Here is a 19,149-nt window from a genome sequence, read left to right on the forward strand (position 1 = left end):
AGGAGAGGAAGAAATCACATCTCAAACTGCTGCAATATTTTGTGCATTGAGGTGAGCATTGCATTGCATTAATAACCTGATATTGACATTAGATAGTGATGTATCATTGGTAAGAATTACCTATATATTGGTCCACACATTGCTATCATCTACTATCATGTCATATCATCGACATGGATATTTTCTACCGAAAGAAAAGATCCTCCCGGACTGTTCTCGTTGTTAGGCTGTTGCCATCAGGGAATATTTTTCTTCACCTTTCATTTGCCAATCTAATGGTCGAAATGATAGGCAGACAAATGACCGATACTCCGGAATGTGCTAAAGATCTACCAATCTATCTATCTATCTATCAAGTCCATAATACATATCAATGAGATAAAAAAGACAGCTAAGATAAAGATTGAGAAGGAAAAGAAAAGATCATAAATAAATGACCAATCAGTTGCTATTCATTTTCTTTATCTTCGGCAAGAATACATCTTATTTATGGTTGCATTGAGAACAATGAACAGAATACATTGTCCTTAGTCCTCCTCAGGTATCCCTATAAGATTCCATATTAAAAATTATTTTCATTAAAGCACCATATATAGAATTGCAGTCTGATCAGTAGGCATCATCACTGTATTGCTGTCTCAAAAGAATATCTAAGAGAAATTGATGAAAGTACTACAGCACTATATTGCTATGGCAATCACCACTTTTGTTTGTCTGATCTTGATCATTGCTATCGCTTAATCTTAATAGTTGGCATCACAGAATACTGAAAACTATGCTTCATCTTTACCTAATTGTGATCATTATAAGCAATATTCTGCTAAGCCAATCGGAAGCTTTGATTTATTCTGATATATAAGATAACCCAGCTATGTCATGAAAAAAGCAATTTAAGCCTTCCTGAGGTATTCAAATACTGGAAGAGAGTGCGGTGAGCAGCTCAGCCGTCTGTTCTCCATGTGTATGATTATTAGATAGGTTTACTGAGTCACTGAGATGGACCACATCATCAAATTTTTGCTAGCAAAAGCATATGATCTACATCACCAAAAAGCTAAGTGTATGACACAGGTTACATGTACCATTTAGATGGACCACAGCAAGCATTAATTCAGGAGTCAACAAGGGCCTGCAAGCTGATCATAAGATGTTTGTGTGCCAGCTCAGTGGCTCATGGTTGTATCCTCTCTCAGAGAGACAAATGACAGATGAGATTCTCTACCATTGGTGCAGCTGCCAGCACTGTAAGAACAAAGCCATGATCATATCAGTTAAACTTTTGGTTCCTTTTTGCCTGAGTGACATACGATAAAACTTTTCAATGCATCTCTCCCTAGTATGCATCATATGAGTTGGCCATCGCCCTGCTCAGGTGGTGATTGATTCTAAGACATTTGAGGTTGGTCCACTGAGACAATCGACAGCACTTGAAGTGACAGTCTATACAATGGGAATCTTCTTTATCTCCGCGTAAAATGACATGTTTGATGATCAGATGCTAAGGGAAAAATGCGTTCAACTTCATTGCTCGAGTGACTACAACAACAAAATGAAAACTATTCACACCATTAATATGCGTATTATTATTTTGTTTTTTGGGAAATTTTTAAGAGGAACAGCAAGAGAACAAATTGGTCCTCCTGCAAGGACAGGAGCACTACAATAATTTGATGCCGATCCACATGTCATGAGACCTGCGACGACGACGGCCATGGATTCGAATTGATGGTCCCAGAGGTCTCATGAGACTTGCGTTGCCCAAATGCTGATGTCTCCTGAATTGTACCTGGATATGCTGATGATGGACTGTTTACTGATCTGGTGTGCCTGCACTGCAAGTGAATATCACTTCTTTGATACTGGGGTTGATTCCTGTTTCATCTTTTCAGCTGCTTAGAGAGAGAGAGAGAGAGAGAGAGTTGCAGCCTCATGGTGATACAGTCATCTCTCTCTCTCTCTCTCTCTGGCTCACTCATTTCTAAGGCATGACAAGGGCTGGATTCAGGTGAAGGGGAAAGAGGTGCAGGCAGCAGATGTCCGCAGGGATCTTTAAGAGACGAGATTTCATTGGATAAACGTGAAATAAGAGAGAAGGAAACAGCTAAGCATCAACCAATAAGAACACAATGTATTCCGAGGACCAGCAAACACAAGGACGACTCAAAGATCCCGATATCTCCATCCACGCTTGTGTAGTCCTCCCTCGTGTGTGAGCCACAGACACACCTGAGAAAACCAGTGCAGAGAAGGGCCCTTTGTGACAGCTTCAGATGGGAATACTTCAGTGCCCGACTTAAGTCACGGCCTAAACCCTTCATTAGTTGACTCGATAATTGCACAAAGCAATTAATCCTCTGTAAAACATTCTTTACCTAACATTATTTTTTAGTTGTATCAGTCATGCGTTTTCACCGTTGAAATTTGCTGTCTGTGTGTGTCTGTGAGTGTATGTTTGTGAGAGAGAGAGAGAGAGAGAGAGAGAGTACAGAAGATGATTTGATTGATTTCCAGGACAGAACAGTCAGTAATCATGATCATTCGAACTAAAACATAATTAAATAGAAATTAAATATGATTAATGGTGGGAATATGTATATGTGTTATCTCCATATAGAAAAATGCCACCCTAAATAATAATAAATTCTTACAGCTAAAAGTAATAACATTCTATGCATGGCGGTGATGTATTGATAGGAAATATCATGAGATTTCTTATCCTCTACTGATATCTATGTGCCTGAAATAAGATGATTCCTATGGTGCCATTATAGAAGCATATCAGTAATGACTGCAATGTCAAACCTATTAAGATTAAGATTAATTGCGAAGGTGAAACAAAGCCGAAAGGAATAAGAGTGAAAGTATAAGGTTTAGGGTAAGAACACCATGACCTGATGTGGTGATAATTATAATATCCCAAACCATTATTTTTTACTATAAATACTACCCTTCCTTCCTCAATCCTCACACTCAATAGCCCTTCATTTTCCTCCCTCCATCATCTTGTGTGTCTCCAATTTGTTCTCATTTTCCTTTTCTCACCCTCTTCCTCCATCCATTCAGATCTTCGCCATATCTTTCTTCGTCTTCGGCTTATAGATCATGGTTCCTCACCAGATCTCTGGAGGGAGATCTCGTTTCGATCTCTTAGCCTGCGTCTGGCGAGCGCTACTCTTCTTTTAGGGAAACCTTGCACGATCTTCGGTTCTCTTGGTGACTGCAGTCGGATCATGCAAGGGATTCATGTTGTGTTGCGTGAAGAAGAAACCTAGAAAACCTAATCTTTTTTGTCCGCGACTGTTTAACTCTTGGTGATGATGTCTCGTCGAGATCCCTCACCAGTGCATCAGCAGGCACTTGTGTTCATCTCACGGGTAGTCGTGCATGGAGTGGATCTGTGCTCCTTGTTTCTTGATATTACTTCTTCTCCTTGTTCTTGGTCATTTTAGGGTGTTTCCTCCATTTGATCCACGCCCTGAAGGGGCCACAGCCAAGATGCGTGGATCGATCCAAGCAGTTGGTCTTTGTGGGTGTGGCACCATCAAGATTCACATGGATTCGGCCGCCGTTGTACATGAGAATCTTGATGATGCTGCATCGACAAACACATGACTAATCCCTCGAGATGTACCATCAGATCTTGAGGTGATCGATCGCTTCCGTAAGTGTTCCTGGTTTTCTCTCTTCTTCTGTTCGAATAATCTATGATATATTGGATGTGAGCTGAAGTTGCAGGGAGTAGATTTTTCATCTCACACAGTGGACCGGTGAGTTGGTATGTATCTATCTACCTTTGTTCTTCGTGGACGGTTGCCCTCTTTCATCCTTTTTATTTCAGTGGAGATTCGAAAGTATAAGGGTTGAGATCTATAGCTCTCTCAAAAAGGTATAATAACATTTCCTTGTTAATATATAGGAGAAATTGAAATTGTTGATGGGATATATTGTAGTTGTAATCATATGTTCAGCTTTATCATTTGAACAAAGAAAACAATTATATATATAGTTTCTTGTGATCATCCACCATCAAGGGTTTTATTGACAGGATTAGGGTTACCATCATCGACTATGAACTCAGAGCAAGCATGATATCGATCAAATTTCTTTTAGATCGACTGGCATCTCCTTCCTAAATTCATCAGTAGGTGGTGATGAAGTCTGTTACACTAATTTTTTTTGCATGGTTCTTTTCATATTCTCCTTCCATTCTCTCCTATTTTAGCTGTCAATAAAAGATGAAAGAAGACTCCTCATCTTTTTTTGATTGGGAATGTATCAGCAGAAGTTTCTTCATCAAAGAAAAAACCTGACAGTGAGTATCTCATGAGTGAATCAAATATTAAATTGAATCTCTAGCCTCGGATTGTAATCGACAAGTCAAGTTCATGCAAGAACTATGGTACGGTTCATCAAATGAGCATGCTGCTAGCCTATGTAGCATAGAGATATTAGGATCCATCCTCACTGTGCTACATGCAAGATTGTGTAGGAAAGATCAGCTGGTAAACTGATCTTACAAACATGGCAAAAGAAAATGTTTAGATCTGGCTGGTCTCATACTCTTAACCATCTTTTAGTAGGTAACTTAACGTGTGTAATCGAAAAGATTTGGCAATTGCTTAATGCAGTTGTATTCATCAAAGATTATATATCTAAGATTGTGGCGTAGCAATAAGATCGGTTACATATTGCATTGCCTCAGTGATTATTGCTAAGTTCCTAGCAAAATAACTAGACTTGAGAATTGATCGACATTAACATGGTTTTCTTTGGTTCTTATCTTGATGCAGAAATTTTGCTGCATGTACTGAAGATAAAGTCAGGTCTTGTCCGAGGGAGGGCCTCAGATTCCTTCCTGATGATTATTCCCACCATTCTCTTCTCTCTTCACTTTTATTGTATGTTGTCTTCTCTTTTAACACAGGTTTGCAGTAAATGTTTCTGCTTCGGTTTCTTTTCAAGAGGTTTTGCAGCAGAAGGGGTAACAAAAGACCTCTGAAGCTGCAAACATATGATCCGTGAGAAGGATACCGAGGGAAATTCTTATTTAAGGGGACAAATAGATCACAGAACTCAAAAGAAGCATGAGGAATGAGCAAGGATTCACCATGACCATTGAATGAAGGTGGTCAAATGTATATCTGCCTGCATTCACCATGAATCTCTTGGTCTTTGATGTTATTCGTTGTCGTATGTGTTAGATCACTAAGATGTGGTGATCAATCATTTCGATGACACTTGAAATCGTGAGAGGAGAAAATTGAAACCAAAATGGCCATGTATCATGGTGGACACAAAGGTACTGTTTGCTATTAATATGTAATGCTCGTCCCACCTTCACTCATGCAGGTGGGCCCCTCGCAAGGGGACATCCTCCGAGTCCAGTTATAATGTGGCATGGACCAACGTTGAAGGACATTCTCGCCCATAATTGTCTGGAAAACGTACCTTGTATCTTTTCTCTTCTGTGAACACAAACAATCATGCACGCTTTGGGGGTGGGTGGGGATTCACCTGGACAATAATTCTAGTGTACAAAGCCTACACAATTGGAGGTAGTATTTGATATGCGGACACCGTATGTTAGACACACAAAAGAGTGATAGAAGAATAAGCATGCATGTACTTGATTATTCAATGTAACGGTGTTTTGCTAGTACAATTAAGACATGCTGCACCTCCATTTCACTGTCCGTCACACACGATTTGAACAGAGTCAAATTGCAGGCCTCGATCTACGCTGTGCTCAACCAGAAACAGATATCGAAACCTTTATTAACCACTATCCCTTAGATTTCTTTAGATTGTAAGAGACGCATAGCTTCCTCCGTAAGCTCGTAAATGCAACATAGCTGATAATACAGATGACATGTCAACAAATAACATAGTACTTACTTTGTGGCGAAGATAGGTGGAGGTGAATTACTCGAGCAGACTGAATACTGGAAGCTTCTTTTGGGCCTAAGCTGCCTAGAATCATATTACAGTATGCCAAAAGGTGGCTCAAAGTGGGTACATAATTGCTAAGCTTAATTACGGTGATTAACAACAACATAATCTTCTGCTTTATATTCATCAATTAATCAGACAATCCAGCTTTGCTCCTCGGATGCTCCTTAAAGTCCATAATGTCGCCCGCCCATCTCGTCACTGCTTGATTCTCACAGACCCAAATCTCGTCGGCTACCTGATTGATCAATCTGAAGTCATGGCTCACCAACACCAGGCCACCATCCCACTCATTCAGTGCTTCTGATAGGGAATCAATGGTCTCGATATCCAGATGATTTGTGGGTTCATTGAGCAGCAGCATATGCTCCTTAAAAGTCCATAGAATCATAAAACAGTATGCTCGGAAGTACTGGTACATAACTGCTTAACTTAATTACGGTGATTAACAACACAATCTCGGAAGTACTGGCTTTTGAGGATTCTGCTTTGTATTCATCAATTAATCAGACAATCCAGCTTTGCTCCTCAGATGCTCCTTAAAGTCCATAATGTCACCCTCCCACTTTGTCACTGCTTCATTCTCGCAGACCCAAATCTCGTCGGCTACCTGATTGATCAATCTGAAGTCGTGGCTCACCAACACCAGGCCACCATCCCACTCATTCAGTGCTTCTGCTAGGGAATCAATGGTCTCGATATCCAGATGATTTGTGGGTTCATCGAGCAGCAGCATATGCGGTTGCCTCCAGGCCAGCCAAGCAAAGATCACCCTGCTCCTTTGACCATCTGACAAGTTCTTCATAGGCATCACCTGTGCTTTTCCTGACAATCCAAACTTTCCAATTGCAGCTCTCATCCTCTCCTCCTCATTGCCTGGGTACTCTCTCATCATGTACTGAAGTGCAGACATCTCTAGATCAAGCTTCTCGGCCAGATGCTGATGAAACTGGGCAATTCTGAGATGGGTGTGCCGCCTAACCATTTCATCCAAAGGGATAAGATCACCAGTCATCAGCTTGAGCAATGTGCTCTTCCCAGCACCATTGGGCCCTACTAGTGCTACTCTGGAATCAAGGTCCACACCAAAATCAAGGTTCTTGTAGATGAGTTTCTCTGGGGTATATCCAAAAGTCACTCCCACAAACTGCAGGACTGGTGGGGGAAGTTTACCAACATCTACAAAGAGAAAGACCAATACTTTGTCCTTCACCACTTTTTCTGTAAGTCCACCGCGCTCCATCTTGGCAAGAGTTTTCTCCTTGCTCTGGGCTTGACGGGCCAGCTTAGCAGAACCATGACCAAATCGAGCAATGTACTCTTTCATAGAAGAAATTTGCTCCTGCTCCCACTTGTACTGCTTCATCTGATTTTCTTCCAGCTCTGAACGAGTCTGGACGTATTGGTCATAGTTGCCGGTGTAGAATTTTAGCTTCTTGCTCTGCATGTGGATGATGTTGGTACAGACACCATTAAGAAAATCCTGAGAGTGTGACACCACAACTAGGATACGATCAAGTTTCTTCAGAGACTCTTCCAACCAGACACATGCCTCTAAATCTGCAAAACAAAACAAGAACAAGCGAGCCTAAGTTTTGCATACTACCAGTCAAATGTGCATTCATACAACATCAGAAGCTGATCTTCTCATTTATGAAAAGTTTTGTAATAGGGAAGAGAACTCTACTACATGATAAATGCTTAAATTTATGTAGATTGTACACTGTATAAAAGATTCATTTAGATAACTGTATATACTTGTGAGCACAGATCTGGCCAAGGAAAGAAACAATTTGACCAAATGATCAAAACTTATCTATAAGCAATGCCTCATAATGCAATTTGGAAAAAGAATAGAAGCTCTTTTGCAGTATTGCAATAGTCGCTTTGTCTATGATGAGAGCATGAGTAGACGGACATTATCCTCAAGTGAATAACCACCAAGTATGAAAAGCAGTGCTGTTCCGGCACTTAACATGAACAAAATCCATCTTAGCAGCATCCTGCTACAATGTAAACAATTTTTGAAAAATAAAAGCACAAACAAAAGCTAACAACAATGTGCAGATGAAGTGTAAAATGAAATATGGAAAATATATGGTTGATGTGGAAAGAGAGACAAAAAAAAAGAGAATCTACCGGAGTTACACCAGCTTTTTCACTATTTTCATGCTCAGCTCTGGTAGGAACATCTGTAGAAGCAAATTCAGTAACCTTGGAAGCAAATCTAACTAATGTACTTTTCTGAGAAGCACAAAACATGATAACAACAGAATATCACAATGATATTATCATTTTAATTACTGTAAACTGCACAAGGTAATTCTAAAGACATAAAAATCAATCATCATAATGCAAATGTACAAGAGCTTTTGTCAAGTTAGCGCATATTTAGATATCTAACCTGAACCAGGCTTTTTGCAACCGATTTAGGAGACTCTTATTTCTGTAATTCAGATTTGCTCAGGTAATGAATGTAGAGTTTCAACAAGCAACCCTTGATGATACTTGAATTTCAAGGAAATTCATCGAGATAACTGCTTCAAGGATGCAATTGATAGGGAAATCAAGTTTGGCAGTTGCAATGTTATACCAATCCATGAAAGTTTGTAGAAAACCAAATTCTTAATTAGTTGGCATATCAAAGTGCAACACCATATCTAATATAATATTACATGGACAGATGGGAATTAGTCATTTAAGATTCCGAAACAACTCGGTCTACATTTCAAAAGTTTCAACCCAAACCCCATGAATTAACTTGCATATATGTTTAGCCAATATGGCTCACAATAACAAAAAAATGAAAGTTCTTATCTACATCTACATATCCATTCTGGATTGTCTAGGACATGATACTTGTAGGATACTTCATGATATATGTAGATATATGTATCATGATTTTTAAATAATTAATAAACAGATAAAATAATTTTAGAATTCGGCAAATAGTTTTTCATTATAGAAATGAAAACATGTTTTATATAGTAATTATAAGTTATCTGTATTTTCATTAAATTATGATTAATAAAATTGATAGAATGATCTTATTTCACTTACAATAAGTTTCTTCTATCTTCTTTATACAACTGAAATATTATATAATAAAATTCTTTTTGTCCATGGTAAATAGGGTAGGAATGCTTCCATGTTGATTAGTGACTTGTTATTATCTATCATAATACATAACTATCTATTTCAAAACTTCAATTAAATATCAAGCCTTGCCGTAAATTTAATTTTTGTGTACAAATTCAAGGCATTTTATAACTACTTTACGTCACGTATCAGCATATACGTCTTGTGACATATCAGTGTCCCATATATCAGTATATAGGCTTCATAAATCGCAAGAAAATATTCGACATTTAAGTTATTTAATGAGTAGCAGATTAGAGAAAATTGTTTTTTGAATGTCCCGAAGGTCTAGTGTAACATAATGGACATTAGTATTGATTTTGCTATTGCTTCATTACAGCCACATCCACTTTATTAGTTGATAATCTTCCATGTAAACATGTGATAACCCAAACAAATCTACCAACTCCAACACCTACCCAAGATACCAACTGTTCAAGCCCCAAGGAAACCTAGCTAAGCTGATCTTGTTTCAGGTACATATATCATTAGTCAAACTTGGCATCACCAACTGATCCTGATAAAATTGTATACCAATAACATAAAAGAAAAAACAATACGATGTAAAGGTCATCGACCTATCAAAACAGGAATAATAATTAATTTCTTTGTATGAAAAATCCAACTATGCCAAATAATAAATAAAGAGGACCAATGGCAACTAGTTTCCTGATATTGGAAAAAGGAATATATATTTTACCAAGATGATTTGTAGGCTCGTCAAGCAAGAGGATAGTTGGGTTCATAAACAATGCTCTAGCAAATGCAATCCTCATACGCCATCCACCAGAGAAGTCACGGGTTTTCTTTGCTTGCATTTGTTTATTAAAACCAAGTCCATACAAAATTTCAGCAGCTCGCTTCTCAGCAGTGGATGCATCTATGGCTTCCAATCGCTCATATATACGATCCAAAGCTTCTCCACCACCACCATCCTACAAGAAGTCATAAAATCCAAACATATATAAAAGAATAATAGATCACTTTGATTAAAGACGTATATAACCAAGCTGCTATCTGCAACATGAAAATTGTGCTTACAAACAAACCTCAGCAGCTAAGATTTCAGCTTCTTTCTCCAGCCTCAATCTTTCTTCATCACAATTAATGACGGCCTCCAAAGCTGACATGTCTGAAGCTTCAATCTCCCGGGTATGGTGATATATATCCATCTGCTCAGGAATTGGAAGCTCTCTGCATCCTATTGCTGCAAGAAGGGTGGATTTCCCACAGCCATTAAGTCATAACAAACCATAGCGCCTACAAGTAGAACAAATTAGCTACATAAACAAACCAAGGCATAAAATCTAACTCCAATACTAAAGTTAGAAGTTGACATGCAAAACCTGCCATAGTTGAGCTCCAACTCAGAATCCACTATAAGGTCATGCCCATGAAAGGTTAGTGATAATGACTCAATCTGGAATGTGTACAATTGCCAAGGATTATGAAATGAAGGCAAAAAATATTCATAATGACAAAAGAAACACAGTAGAAGCCATGAATATGTTAACTTGATCATCTTGTTCAGCGCCACAACAATGGGACTGCAAAGGGTCTGGTCATAGTTATCTATATCTATTAATATTCAAGTGATAAAATAAAATCAGTATATAACAAACATCAATCCGTCATAAATAAATCAAATTCATCAATAATTCCAAAATTCCATATAGTGACAAAATGAACCCTTTCAAGCGACCAACTTCAAGGGGGCAATGAACCATCCAAAAGTTAGTATATATCATATTCTTAACAATTATGAAATAAGGAAAACAAGAATATGCTTGTGCAGATAAGGAAAAGATTAAGAGAAGCAGTCCTGTCAACAAGATGGAAACAGAATTTTTTTGGACAATGGTGACCAAATAAGTTCTGTAATTTTGAGCTTCATCCTGGTACTCAACAATCAAGACAAGAATTGCTTATGAGCCTGTAATCATATGATGCATCTGTTCTCAACACTGCTTCAGAGCAAACAACATACTGAATGAAGACATCTTGTTCCACTGCCGTCATCCTCATCATTATTTATTTAAGGTCACTCGTAAGAACATCAGAAGAAAAGCATATAGCCTTACAATATTAAAAAATTTCTTAATGCTATAGTATCATTTCAAAAATTTGGCCAACATAAACGCTCCTTTTTCTTCCTTAATGATATAGAAATTCATTAAGCTTTGGAGTGTAAGGGGATTCATATGTATATTTTTTAAGTGAGCTTTTCCCAATATATTCTTTATTTAGATGATGATAAAGAATTTCATAACTGATAGTAGAAAACATAGGCAAAATATCTACAAGCATTGAAGACAAATAAAAATAGTCTTTAGTTCTCTGATAACCATAAAAGCCTAGGCCATAGTGACTGTCTTTTCCAAATCAAGGACTTCACCAAACAAGGGGCAATATTATTGCGACAGAAAAGAAAAACTCTGTGCCCAGAATTTCATAACTCTGTACCCCGATCACATCGCAAGCCATAAACAACATAACATTTTATAAGTGACTCATTTCCTACGAAACTGCACCTAGTGGTCCATAAGAAATATTAAATTAACTTGTATATAAGCCCAAACAATTCTCATTTTTACTCTAAATTTCAAATTCGAACCCTACTTGATTTGATAATCGAAAACTGATGATCATGCTCAGATACATTTTCACTATAATCAAAATTCCATTTCTGAAATAACCCCAGTATGATTTTCACTTGTTAGATTAAGCATTAGCTTACTTAACACGGAACAAAAACGTATCTTTACGAACCAAAGGTGGAGAGGGAAAAATGAAGGTACATGGATATCTCTGGAGAGCGGATGCGAGGCGAGGACACCCGTGCACGTCCGATCCGAGATCCGCATCGATCCGACTCCATCGGCCAGCTTCCCCACCGCCGCCCCATTCGGCACATCGGCGGCCGCCTTCGACGACGTGGCCGATGATTTCCCTCCCCTCTTCGCCGCCGCCGCGGCCTTTTTGGCCGCCGCCTTCTTCTTGCTCGCGTCCGACACCATCCCCGGCTCAAATCCCCAAACCAAATCAACGGATCGGTCTCAACAGACGGCAGACGGACAAAACCCGGGCTAAATTCGAAGGGGAGAGAGAAATCGGAGGGCGGCGTGGAGGATACGGTCCCTACTTTCTTGCGAGGGTTTGCCCTTAATGCCGATCTAATATTAGTTCAATTACTTCTTTATTATTATACTACTGAACCCAACCATCACCTTGCTTTGTTCTTTGTGATACGGCTAGCATTAATATGCGGTTACTTCATCTACTGTTAAATTAGTATGCGGACATCTTATCTGCCGTCCACGCGTGAGTTGGGAATCGATCCGGTCCGAGGCGGTTCGAGTGGGCCAGCGATCCGTGACTGCACGATTCATAAAGCATTGAGATCTGCCCTGACCTCCGGCGCTTTGAGATCCACGTGAGTTCTGATTACTGGGCTGGGCTTGATATTTGGTGGGTCTCTATTCGCTGGCAGCCCCAAATGCAACTTGGAATGTGGAATTTGGTGTGCAATTCTTGGATTCGCCAATCGACCTTTCGATGATATCATAGGAGGCATTGCCTCGAGATTATTGTAGACTGCAAATTGAGATACAAGACGCATTGAATCTATCAATATAGATCGAGTTTATTTTGACGATCGATTAGACTTGCAATTGTGACATGCACAGATCAAGATTTGTGTCTTTTAAATCAGGTTCGAGGAAGGATAGTGGTGTAATCTGACCACTAAACATGAATAAGAAACATATGCATAATCGAGAAATTAAATTGTTTATCACCCAAGTGAGGGGCGTCAAAAGAGCCCCAACTTCGAAAGGTTTGGTTCAGTTTATTAATTAAATCTTTTAAGTCTTAAAAGAATGAAATTCTCTCAAGTATTTGTTTATTATTAAAGATATTTTAATTTTCCTAAAGATGCTAGTCTTTTTTATTATAAGGATCAAAGAGATGAAAAATCTTATATTATCGATTCATATTAGTCTTCTTTCATTATATTATAAAAATAAAATTTATAATAAAAATTTATTTTATTTTAAATTTTTATAATGTTATTTTTTTTTAAATCATAAATTTAGGAATTTCCTGTAGAGCGTCCTAATTTAAAAAAAAAATTAGATAGCATTCGATTTTTTTTTAAGATCATCATCCTATCTTTGTCAACCACTGCCCTCCACTTGTCGATCGCTCCCCTCCCCTCTTATAGCTGCTTGCACATCCGTAGTAGGCTAGCCTCATTGACCCCTCTCATGACTACTTGTGCCTTAACACGTGGGCTAATCTCATCAACCGGCTCTTCCTCTCCATTAGATGCCTACACCTCCATGCACAAACATGTTTTACTGGTCGCCCTCCTTCTCTCTCTTAGTTGTTTACACCTCCATGTATAAGTTAACCACATTAAATCCACCCTCGACCTCCTATACCTCTACATGCGAGTTGACCCATCACCACTCCTCTACACAAAGGTAGGGATGGTGGTGAAAGCCATACAAGCGGAGAAGGCAATGACAATAAAAGCATGGGTAAAATAATCATTTTATGTGATCACGGATATTATTTTAAAAAATTTTAAAGTTGGGATGAATTTATCTTTTTTCACGGTCCTAAAAAAAATTAAACTTACAAGATTTTTTCGAGAATTTATCTTTTTTATAATATAATTTTTATTTTATTTTTAATAAAATTTATTAGACATGTTCAGTCCAACAAATTGATTCACTCATTCAATTCAATCTTTATAACCATGATGGGCACCTATTCTTTTTATTATATTCCTTTTATTTTTCTATTTTATTCTTTCTCTCTCATCCTTGGGACACTACATTCCAGCAGAATCAGAAAACCCCATGGCCACAGTTAAAAGACTTGTCATTATTTTTCCCCAAACACCAATAAGAGGACAGGTTAGATTTGGATGTGGGGTGGGTGATGAGATGCATGGTTTCCAGATCCAAAATGTTGGACTGAGACCATCATAAGGGGCAGTGGCTGTGTCTGCATCCAAATTGGATATCGCTTGAAATGGACAAAACACCAGCCTCTCCGTCTGTTGGAGTTGCTCCCAGGCATTGCAGCATATGGTTTTGCAGATCGGAGAGGCAGACAAATTTGCCACAGAGATGGACAAGACATTTGTCTTGTCCAATCTTTCTAGGGAAGGGAGGATCACAACCCCTCTCTCTCTCTCTCTCTCTGCTTCAAATCTTTCATTGCCTTGATTTCACAGCCCTCCCACCAACCAATGCATCTGGTTTTGAATCTTCACAAACACCTGCCATCAAGAACCTCGCAAGGCTTGCAATCATACTTGATTAATGATGCACTTCTAACAACATGCTCCAATCTGTACACCAGCCGAAGATGATCACTCTTTTATCTCAATATAAAAAGAGAGTCCTCATCTGCTACCACCACATTGTGAACCATCCCTGAGCTGGCTTGGCTGGAGAAGTGCTACCTCAAAGGGAACCAAAACAAGAAAAAGAAAGTGCTCCATGGGCATTGTTTTGAGAGTTAATCGCAAGTGACGACACTAAGATTTCAGCACAGTTATCAGACTGTTGTCATCTTGCTTGATTGAAGATTCCATGACAGATATCTCAGTTATCAACTGTGAGGCTCCATCCCATCAACCCCAACCTGCCCTAAATACAAGTCCACCTCAGTGTGTTGAGATGTTGGTGGCCTTGGTCTTTCTATATTCACAGCCTGACATTGCAGACTCTCATCTCTTTGACATCTTTCCTTTTAAATATCCTTCGGTGGATGCACAAGGTGCATGCACTAAGGCATCCACTGTCTCACTATTCATACTCTTAGAATATGAGTATAACCAAGGTGTGTTCCTTTAAAATATGAGAGTTGACTCATGCTTTGTCTAGTTAGGAATCTATCATCAAATAAGGCTGATGTTTCTTGCCAGCAGATATATCCAGTGGGTTCACGTTGGATTCTTATGAAAATTGTGTTCTTATCTGAATGCAAAAGACCAGAATTATCAAGATGATGCCTGGTTATCTTGAATCCTACTGTCATATACGTTGGCAAACATGTTCTATATATGCAGATAAGGTTGGTATTAGGGTAAGACAATGATCAGTTTAGCTTGGAAAGTTGCTGCTCAAATGTCTTGTCGATATCAGTATTCATATAATTGAGATGGACTGAGAAGAGTCAAGTCAGTTTTAATACCAAACAAGGTGCTGAAAGGTAAAAGATAGATTTGTCTATGAGCCACTCACACAAACACATGGTTTGGAAGTGTTTCTTGACTTCTCCTTTTCCAAGACGTTTCTTCTTTCTCTGTCTTCTTTGTTTTCTTGGGTTCTAACCATGAACAACACCTCATAGGTAGCTGTGAATAGTTTCCACCCGACCATACAGTTGTGCTTCTGTCGTATTTGTTGTTTTATGCATTCCCATGGTTGCCATACTTTGTTTACAATATGCATAGCCACAGATTATCCAAAAGTATTTGAAGTTGAACAGTGTGTTGAGAAGCTAATGGACCGCATAAACAATGTGAAGACGCATTAGATCCACATCAACCTAAATACCACATGGTACTACAGTACAAAATAACATGCCGCAAGAAAGCAAACAGTAGGGTTTATGTATGAGAACATAAGATCTTTCCATGAATGGACTACCTTTTCCCTTTTCATGATTAGTTGAGCTAAAGATCAAGAGCCACTATGTGACTGTGTTCATGACACGACCACTTCCGTGACAATCTCATGTCTTTCTCCATCTGTCAATGTGTAGAAGTCATCATTTTTTCTTTGGGCTGCAAAATGATGTGTTTGGTGCCTGAAAACATTTTCCAATAGCGACTGGTGCTGCTGTTACTGTTAATGATGTGAAAGATGTAGATTTTCTTGAGTACAAAGTTTAGACTAAGAGCATCAACATTTTCTAGAATTCAGCAGTGTCAAGTCCCCTCTCTCTAAATTCTACTACACGAGTCGGTGCTGTTGAACATCGAACACAAACTAGTTTCTGCTTTCGTCAGTCATCACCAACCACTTTGAAGAGAAGACAGCAATCAAATACCAGGGCATTGCCCACTGGAAGCAAGGTTCATGGTGATGACCTTCTTCTTGAATGATCAAGTGTATAAAATATTTATGATCGAGGAGGCAAAGGAACAAAGTTATTATTATTGGGTCAGAGTTGCAGCTACATGTCTAATCACAATTTGTTTTCCTTTTTATAATGGACATGAGAGATTCAAAAGTTAGCTGGAAGTTGAAAACATGGGACACTGGTCAATTTCACTGCTGATGACTACAGTGTCCCTTTACATCACAGAAAATGAGGGGTTGACATCCATTCTCAACCATCTTAAGGTATCAATCCATGACTCCCGAGAGCAAAACAATGGCTAAAGCAGAAGGTTAACATGTGGATGAACTCAGCAGTGCAAGGGGAAAGGTTAAGCTATCGGGGGGAGGTGCTGTTTGGTAGCATCACATGTACTAATTACTTGGGCAGAGATTATCGCTACATTCCGATTGCTTGTTACGTTAATTAAAAGGGAGGGATGGCGACAAGTCTTGACACAGCCCTCGGACTTGAACTCTGGCATGGAGTCAGTGACAATTTTGTCTACCATATGCACTTGGACTAGACTGATCCAACAGAATTCAATGCTTCTACCAGCATATATTGGTCTCGGTAGAAGGAATGGAGGGAAGAGGAGCAAGCCAAAACGAGCAGGGTTTCATCAGATGTAGGGTCTCCAAAAGTACAGGGACTGGGTTTTCTTTATAGGTGGTGATGGTGAGTCTTATAAATCTCTGACACCAAGATGCGTGCAGCCAAGAGAGGCTGGAGAAGCCGATTGAAACTTGACAGCCTATCCTTTGACTTGTTTAGCATTTCCAACCTCTATATACCTCTGCGTTGTCCATCTCCTTCTCTGTCTCCTTCATACTGTGTTGTGGCAGTGTTCCAAGGCCAGGCGATCGACCTCAAGAATCCAGTGGGAAGAAGACGTGGGGGTGGAGCCACAGGCGATCGAGCTGCAACATCTGCCGCCATGGGGAGGGCTCCATGCTGCGACAAGGCAAATGTCAAGAAAGGCCCCTGGTCTCCGGAGGAAGACAAGCAGCTGAAGGAGTACATGGAGAAGCATGGAACAGGTGGAAACTGGATCGCTCTCCCTCAGAAAGCTGGTAACCCAAAGGAGTTTTGTGGTTTCGATTCCCTTTTTGTATTTGTATGCGCTCTTCCACGAGTGTTTGAGGAATTCTGAGGATTGAAATGGACTGCCAACAGGTCTGAGGAGGTGTGGGAAGAGTTGCAGGCTGAGATGGCTCAACTATTTGAGGCCTAACATAAAGCACGGGGATTTCTCCGATGAGGAAGATAGGATCATTTGCAGCCTGTTTGCTAACATCGGAAGCAGGTGAATTTGATCGTGTTCTTGATGCCACTGCATTCGATGCGATGGAGTCCGTAGTTATATGCTTTCTCTCATCCGATGTGCCAAATTCCCAAGTGCAGATGGTCCATCATAGCAGCCCAGCTTCCGGGGAGGACTGACAACGACATCAAGAACTACTGGAACACCAAGCTGAAGAAAAGGCTCATGGGCCTACCGACATCCCACAGAAAGCCTCATCATCAGCAGCAGAAGAAGCATCAGCTCCAGGAGCAGCAGCAGCAGCAACAACAGCAGTTCTTTCCGTCGTCCTTTGCGGCCACTGCTCCGTTCTCATCGTCAGCACCTGACCTGGAAGGCATCCCCATCTCTCATCTCCTGAATTCTCTGGTGGCACACCCGACGCATCAGAGTGGCAATCTCATCGTGTTCGGAGGTGATCACCACAGCTGCAGTTCATCCGATGGCAGCAGCATACAGATCGGCTACGGGAGGGACTTCAACCACGGGTTATATAATGGAAGGGAGAACATGGGCTTCGAGAGCCATCTCTATGGCGGGTTGGAGACCGAGAAGCTTCTGCTTGGTGGTGGTGGTGGTGGTGGTGGATGTGAAGCATCATCGATTGGATACAGCTTTGGTGAGGTCAAGCCGACCATCGCTTGTCCAACTGATGCCTGCCATGGCTTCTATCTGGATGGCAGAAGCGGTGCAGCCACGGACACGAGCTTCAGGAACATAGCTAGCGCCATGTACCACTGCTGACTGTATAATTACAAGCATCTGTTTTCCTTTATTTTCTCCTCCTCCTCCTCCTCCTCCTCGGGAGGAGGGATATGATTGTGTGACTTTGACGGTGCATGGACTTCTTCACAACCAGCGTCGGATATTGTTCTTGGGGTTGCTTCTGACACGATGTTTGCTGTGTGTGTCTGGTCCGACCTCATCATTCAGAGCTAAATCTAATGTGCCTGCCTCCAGCGCTCGGTGAGTTGCAGTCTCCCAAGAACATCATCGAGAGTCGCAACAAATCATAAAGAAACAGAAACCCTAAATCTATCAAGTCATCATAGACCTTCACTCGAAGAAACAGAAAGCTTCTTTAACCTGTAAATGGCTTCCTCCATCCGAGTCTCAATTCCCGAAGAAGCACCAACAGTGCAAACACATATCAATGACCTTCAGAGGTCACATGGAGATGGGACATGGAAACCGGGGACAACTCGGTACCAGCGGAAGAAGCGTGTCTCGTCCTCATATATAAATGCGACGCTTTGGAGCGTAGCTCCAACTGAGATCGGCTTCGTGGGCTTTTCAGTGTTCTCAGCTTCTTGCGAGCTCATCCATGGCGGTAAGCTTTGGCTGTTCCAAGAAAAATAGGGGAGACAGGACAAGGGTGTTGGTTCTTTAAGGCCAGCGCAACCGCAGGCAGCATCGATGAATGGGAGGAGAAGATAGAGAGTCTTCCTTGGCCGGCAGAGGGAGAGGGAGAGGGAGAGGATATATGCTTTCAAATCCAAGTTGATTTCAGAGCTTAGATTCTTTTGTCATCATCTTGCATTAACCTTAAAAGATAAAAACATCTGTCTTCCTGAATTCTCCCACCAAAGGCTTTGTCACTTTCTCTTGCATTCTTTCACGCTTGCATGTCAGTATGT

General features: G+C 40.2%; 2 protein-coding genes and 1 long non-coding RNA gene across 7 annotated transcripts; 2 read left to right on the forward strand and 1 right to left on the reverse strand.

Annotated features, from left to right (window-relative positions):
* Positions 1 to 2,975: 2,975 nt before the first annotated feature.
* LOC135597760 (uncharacterized) lies at positions 2,976 to 5,666 on the forward strand. Of its 2 annotated transcripts, none has more exons than XR_010481405.1 (2): positions 2,976 to 5,135; positions 5,350 to 5,666. It is a non-coding gene; the product is annotated as an uncharacterized LOC135597760 (long non-coding RNA). The 2 variants fall into 2 exon arrangements; XR_010481404.1 differs by having other exon boundaries at positions 2,976 to 5,125.
* A 270-nt stretch (positions 5,667 to 5,936) lies between these two features.
* LOC135581706 (ABC transporter F family member 1) lies at positions 5,937 to 12,263 on the reverse strand. Of its 4 annotated transcripts, none has more exons than XM_065091167.1 (5): positions 11,886 to 12,263; positions 10,434 to 10,507; positions 10,137 to 10,294; positions 9,788 to 10,022; positions 5,937 to 7,509 (listed from the first exon to the last, which is right to left on the reverse strand). In XM_065091167.1, the coding sequence occupies exons 2-5, from the start codon at positions 10,438 to 10,440 to the stop codon at positions 6,452 to 6,454; spliced, it is 1,458 nt and encodes a 485-aa protein (XP_064947239.1). In that variant the 5' UTR covers positions 10,441 to 10,507; positions 11,886 to 12,263; the 3' UTR covers positions 5,937 to 6,451. The 4 variants fall into 4 exon arrangements, with proteins under 4 accessions (XP_064947239.1, XP_064947252.1, XP_064947246.1 ...); XM_065091180.1 differs by having other exon boundaries at positions 10,137 to 10,347; XM_065091174.1 differs by lacking the exon at positions 10,434 to 10,507.
* Positions 12,264 to 16,823: 4,560 nt separating this feature from the next.
* Positions 16,824 to 18,418, forward strand: LOC135612488 (transcription factor MYB87-like). Its single transcript, XM_065108859.1, has 3 exons — positions 16,824 to 17,282; positions 17,386 to 17,515; positions 17,614 to 18,418. Exons 1-3 carry the CDS (start codon positions 16,916 to 16,918, stop codon positions 18,254 to 18,256), a joined length of 1,140 nt encoding a protein of 379 aa, XP_064964931.1. The 5' UTR covers positions 16,824 to 16,915; the 3' UTR covers positions 18,257 to 18,418.
* Positions 18,419 to 19,149: the final 731 nt, after the last annotated feature.

The sequence above is a fragment of the Musa acuminata genome, chromosome BXJ1-2, assembly GCF_036884655.1.
Source record: "Musa acuminata AAA Group cultivar baxijiao chromosome BXJ1-2, Cavendish_Baxijiao_AAA, whole genome shotgun sequence".
Lineage (NCBI taxonomy): Eukaryota > Viridiplantae > Streptophyta > Magnoliopsida > Zingiberales > Musaceae > Musa > Musa acuminata.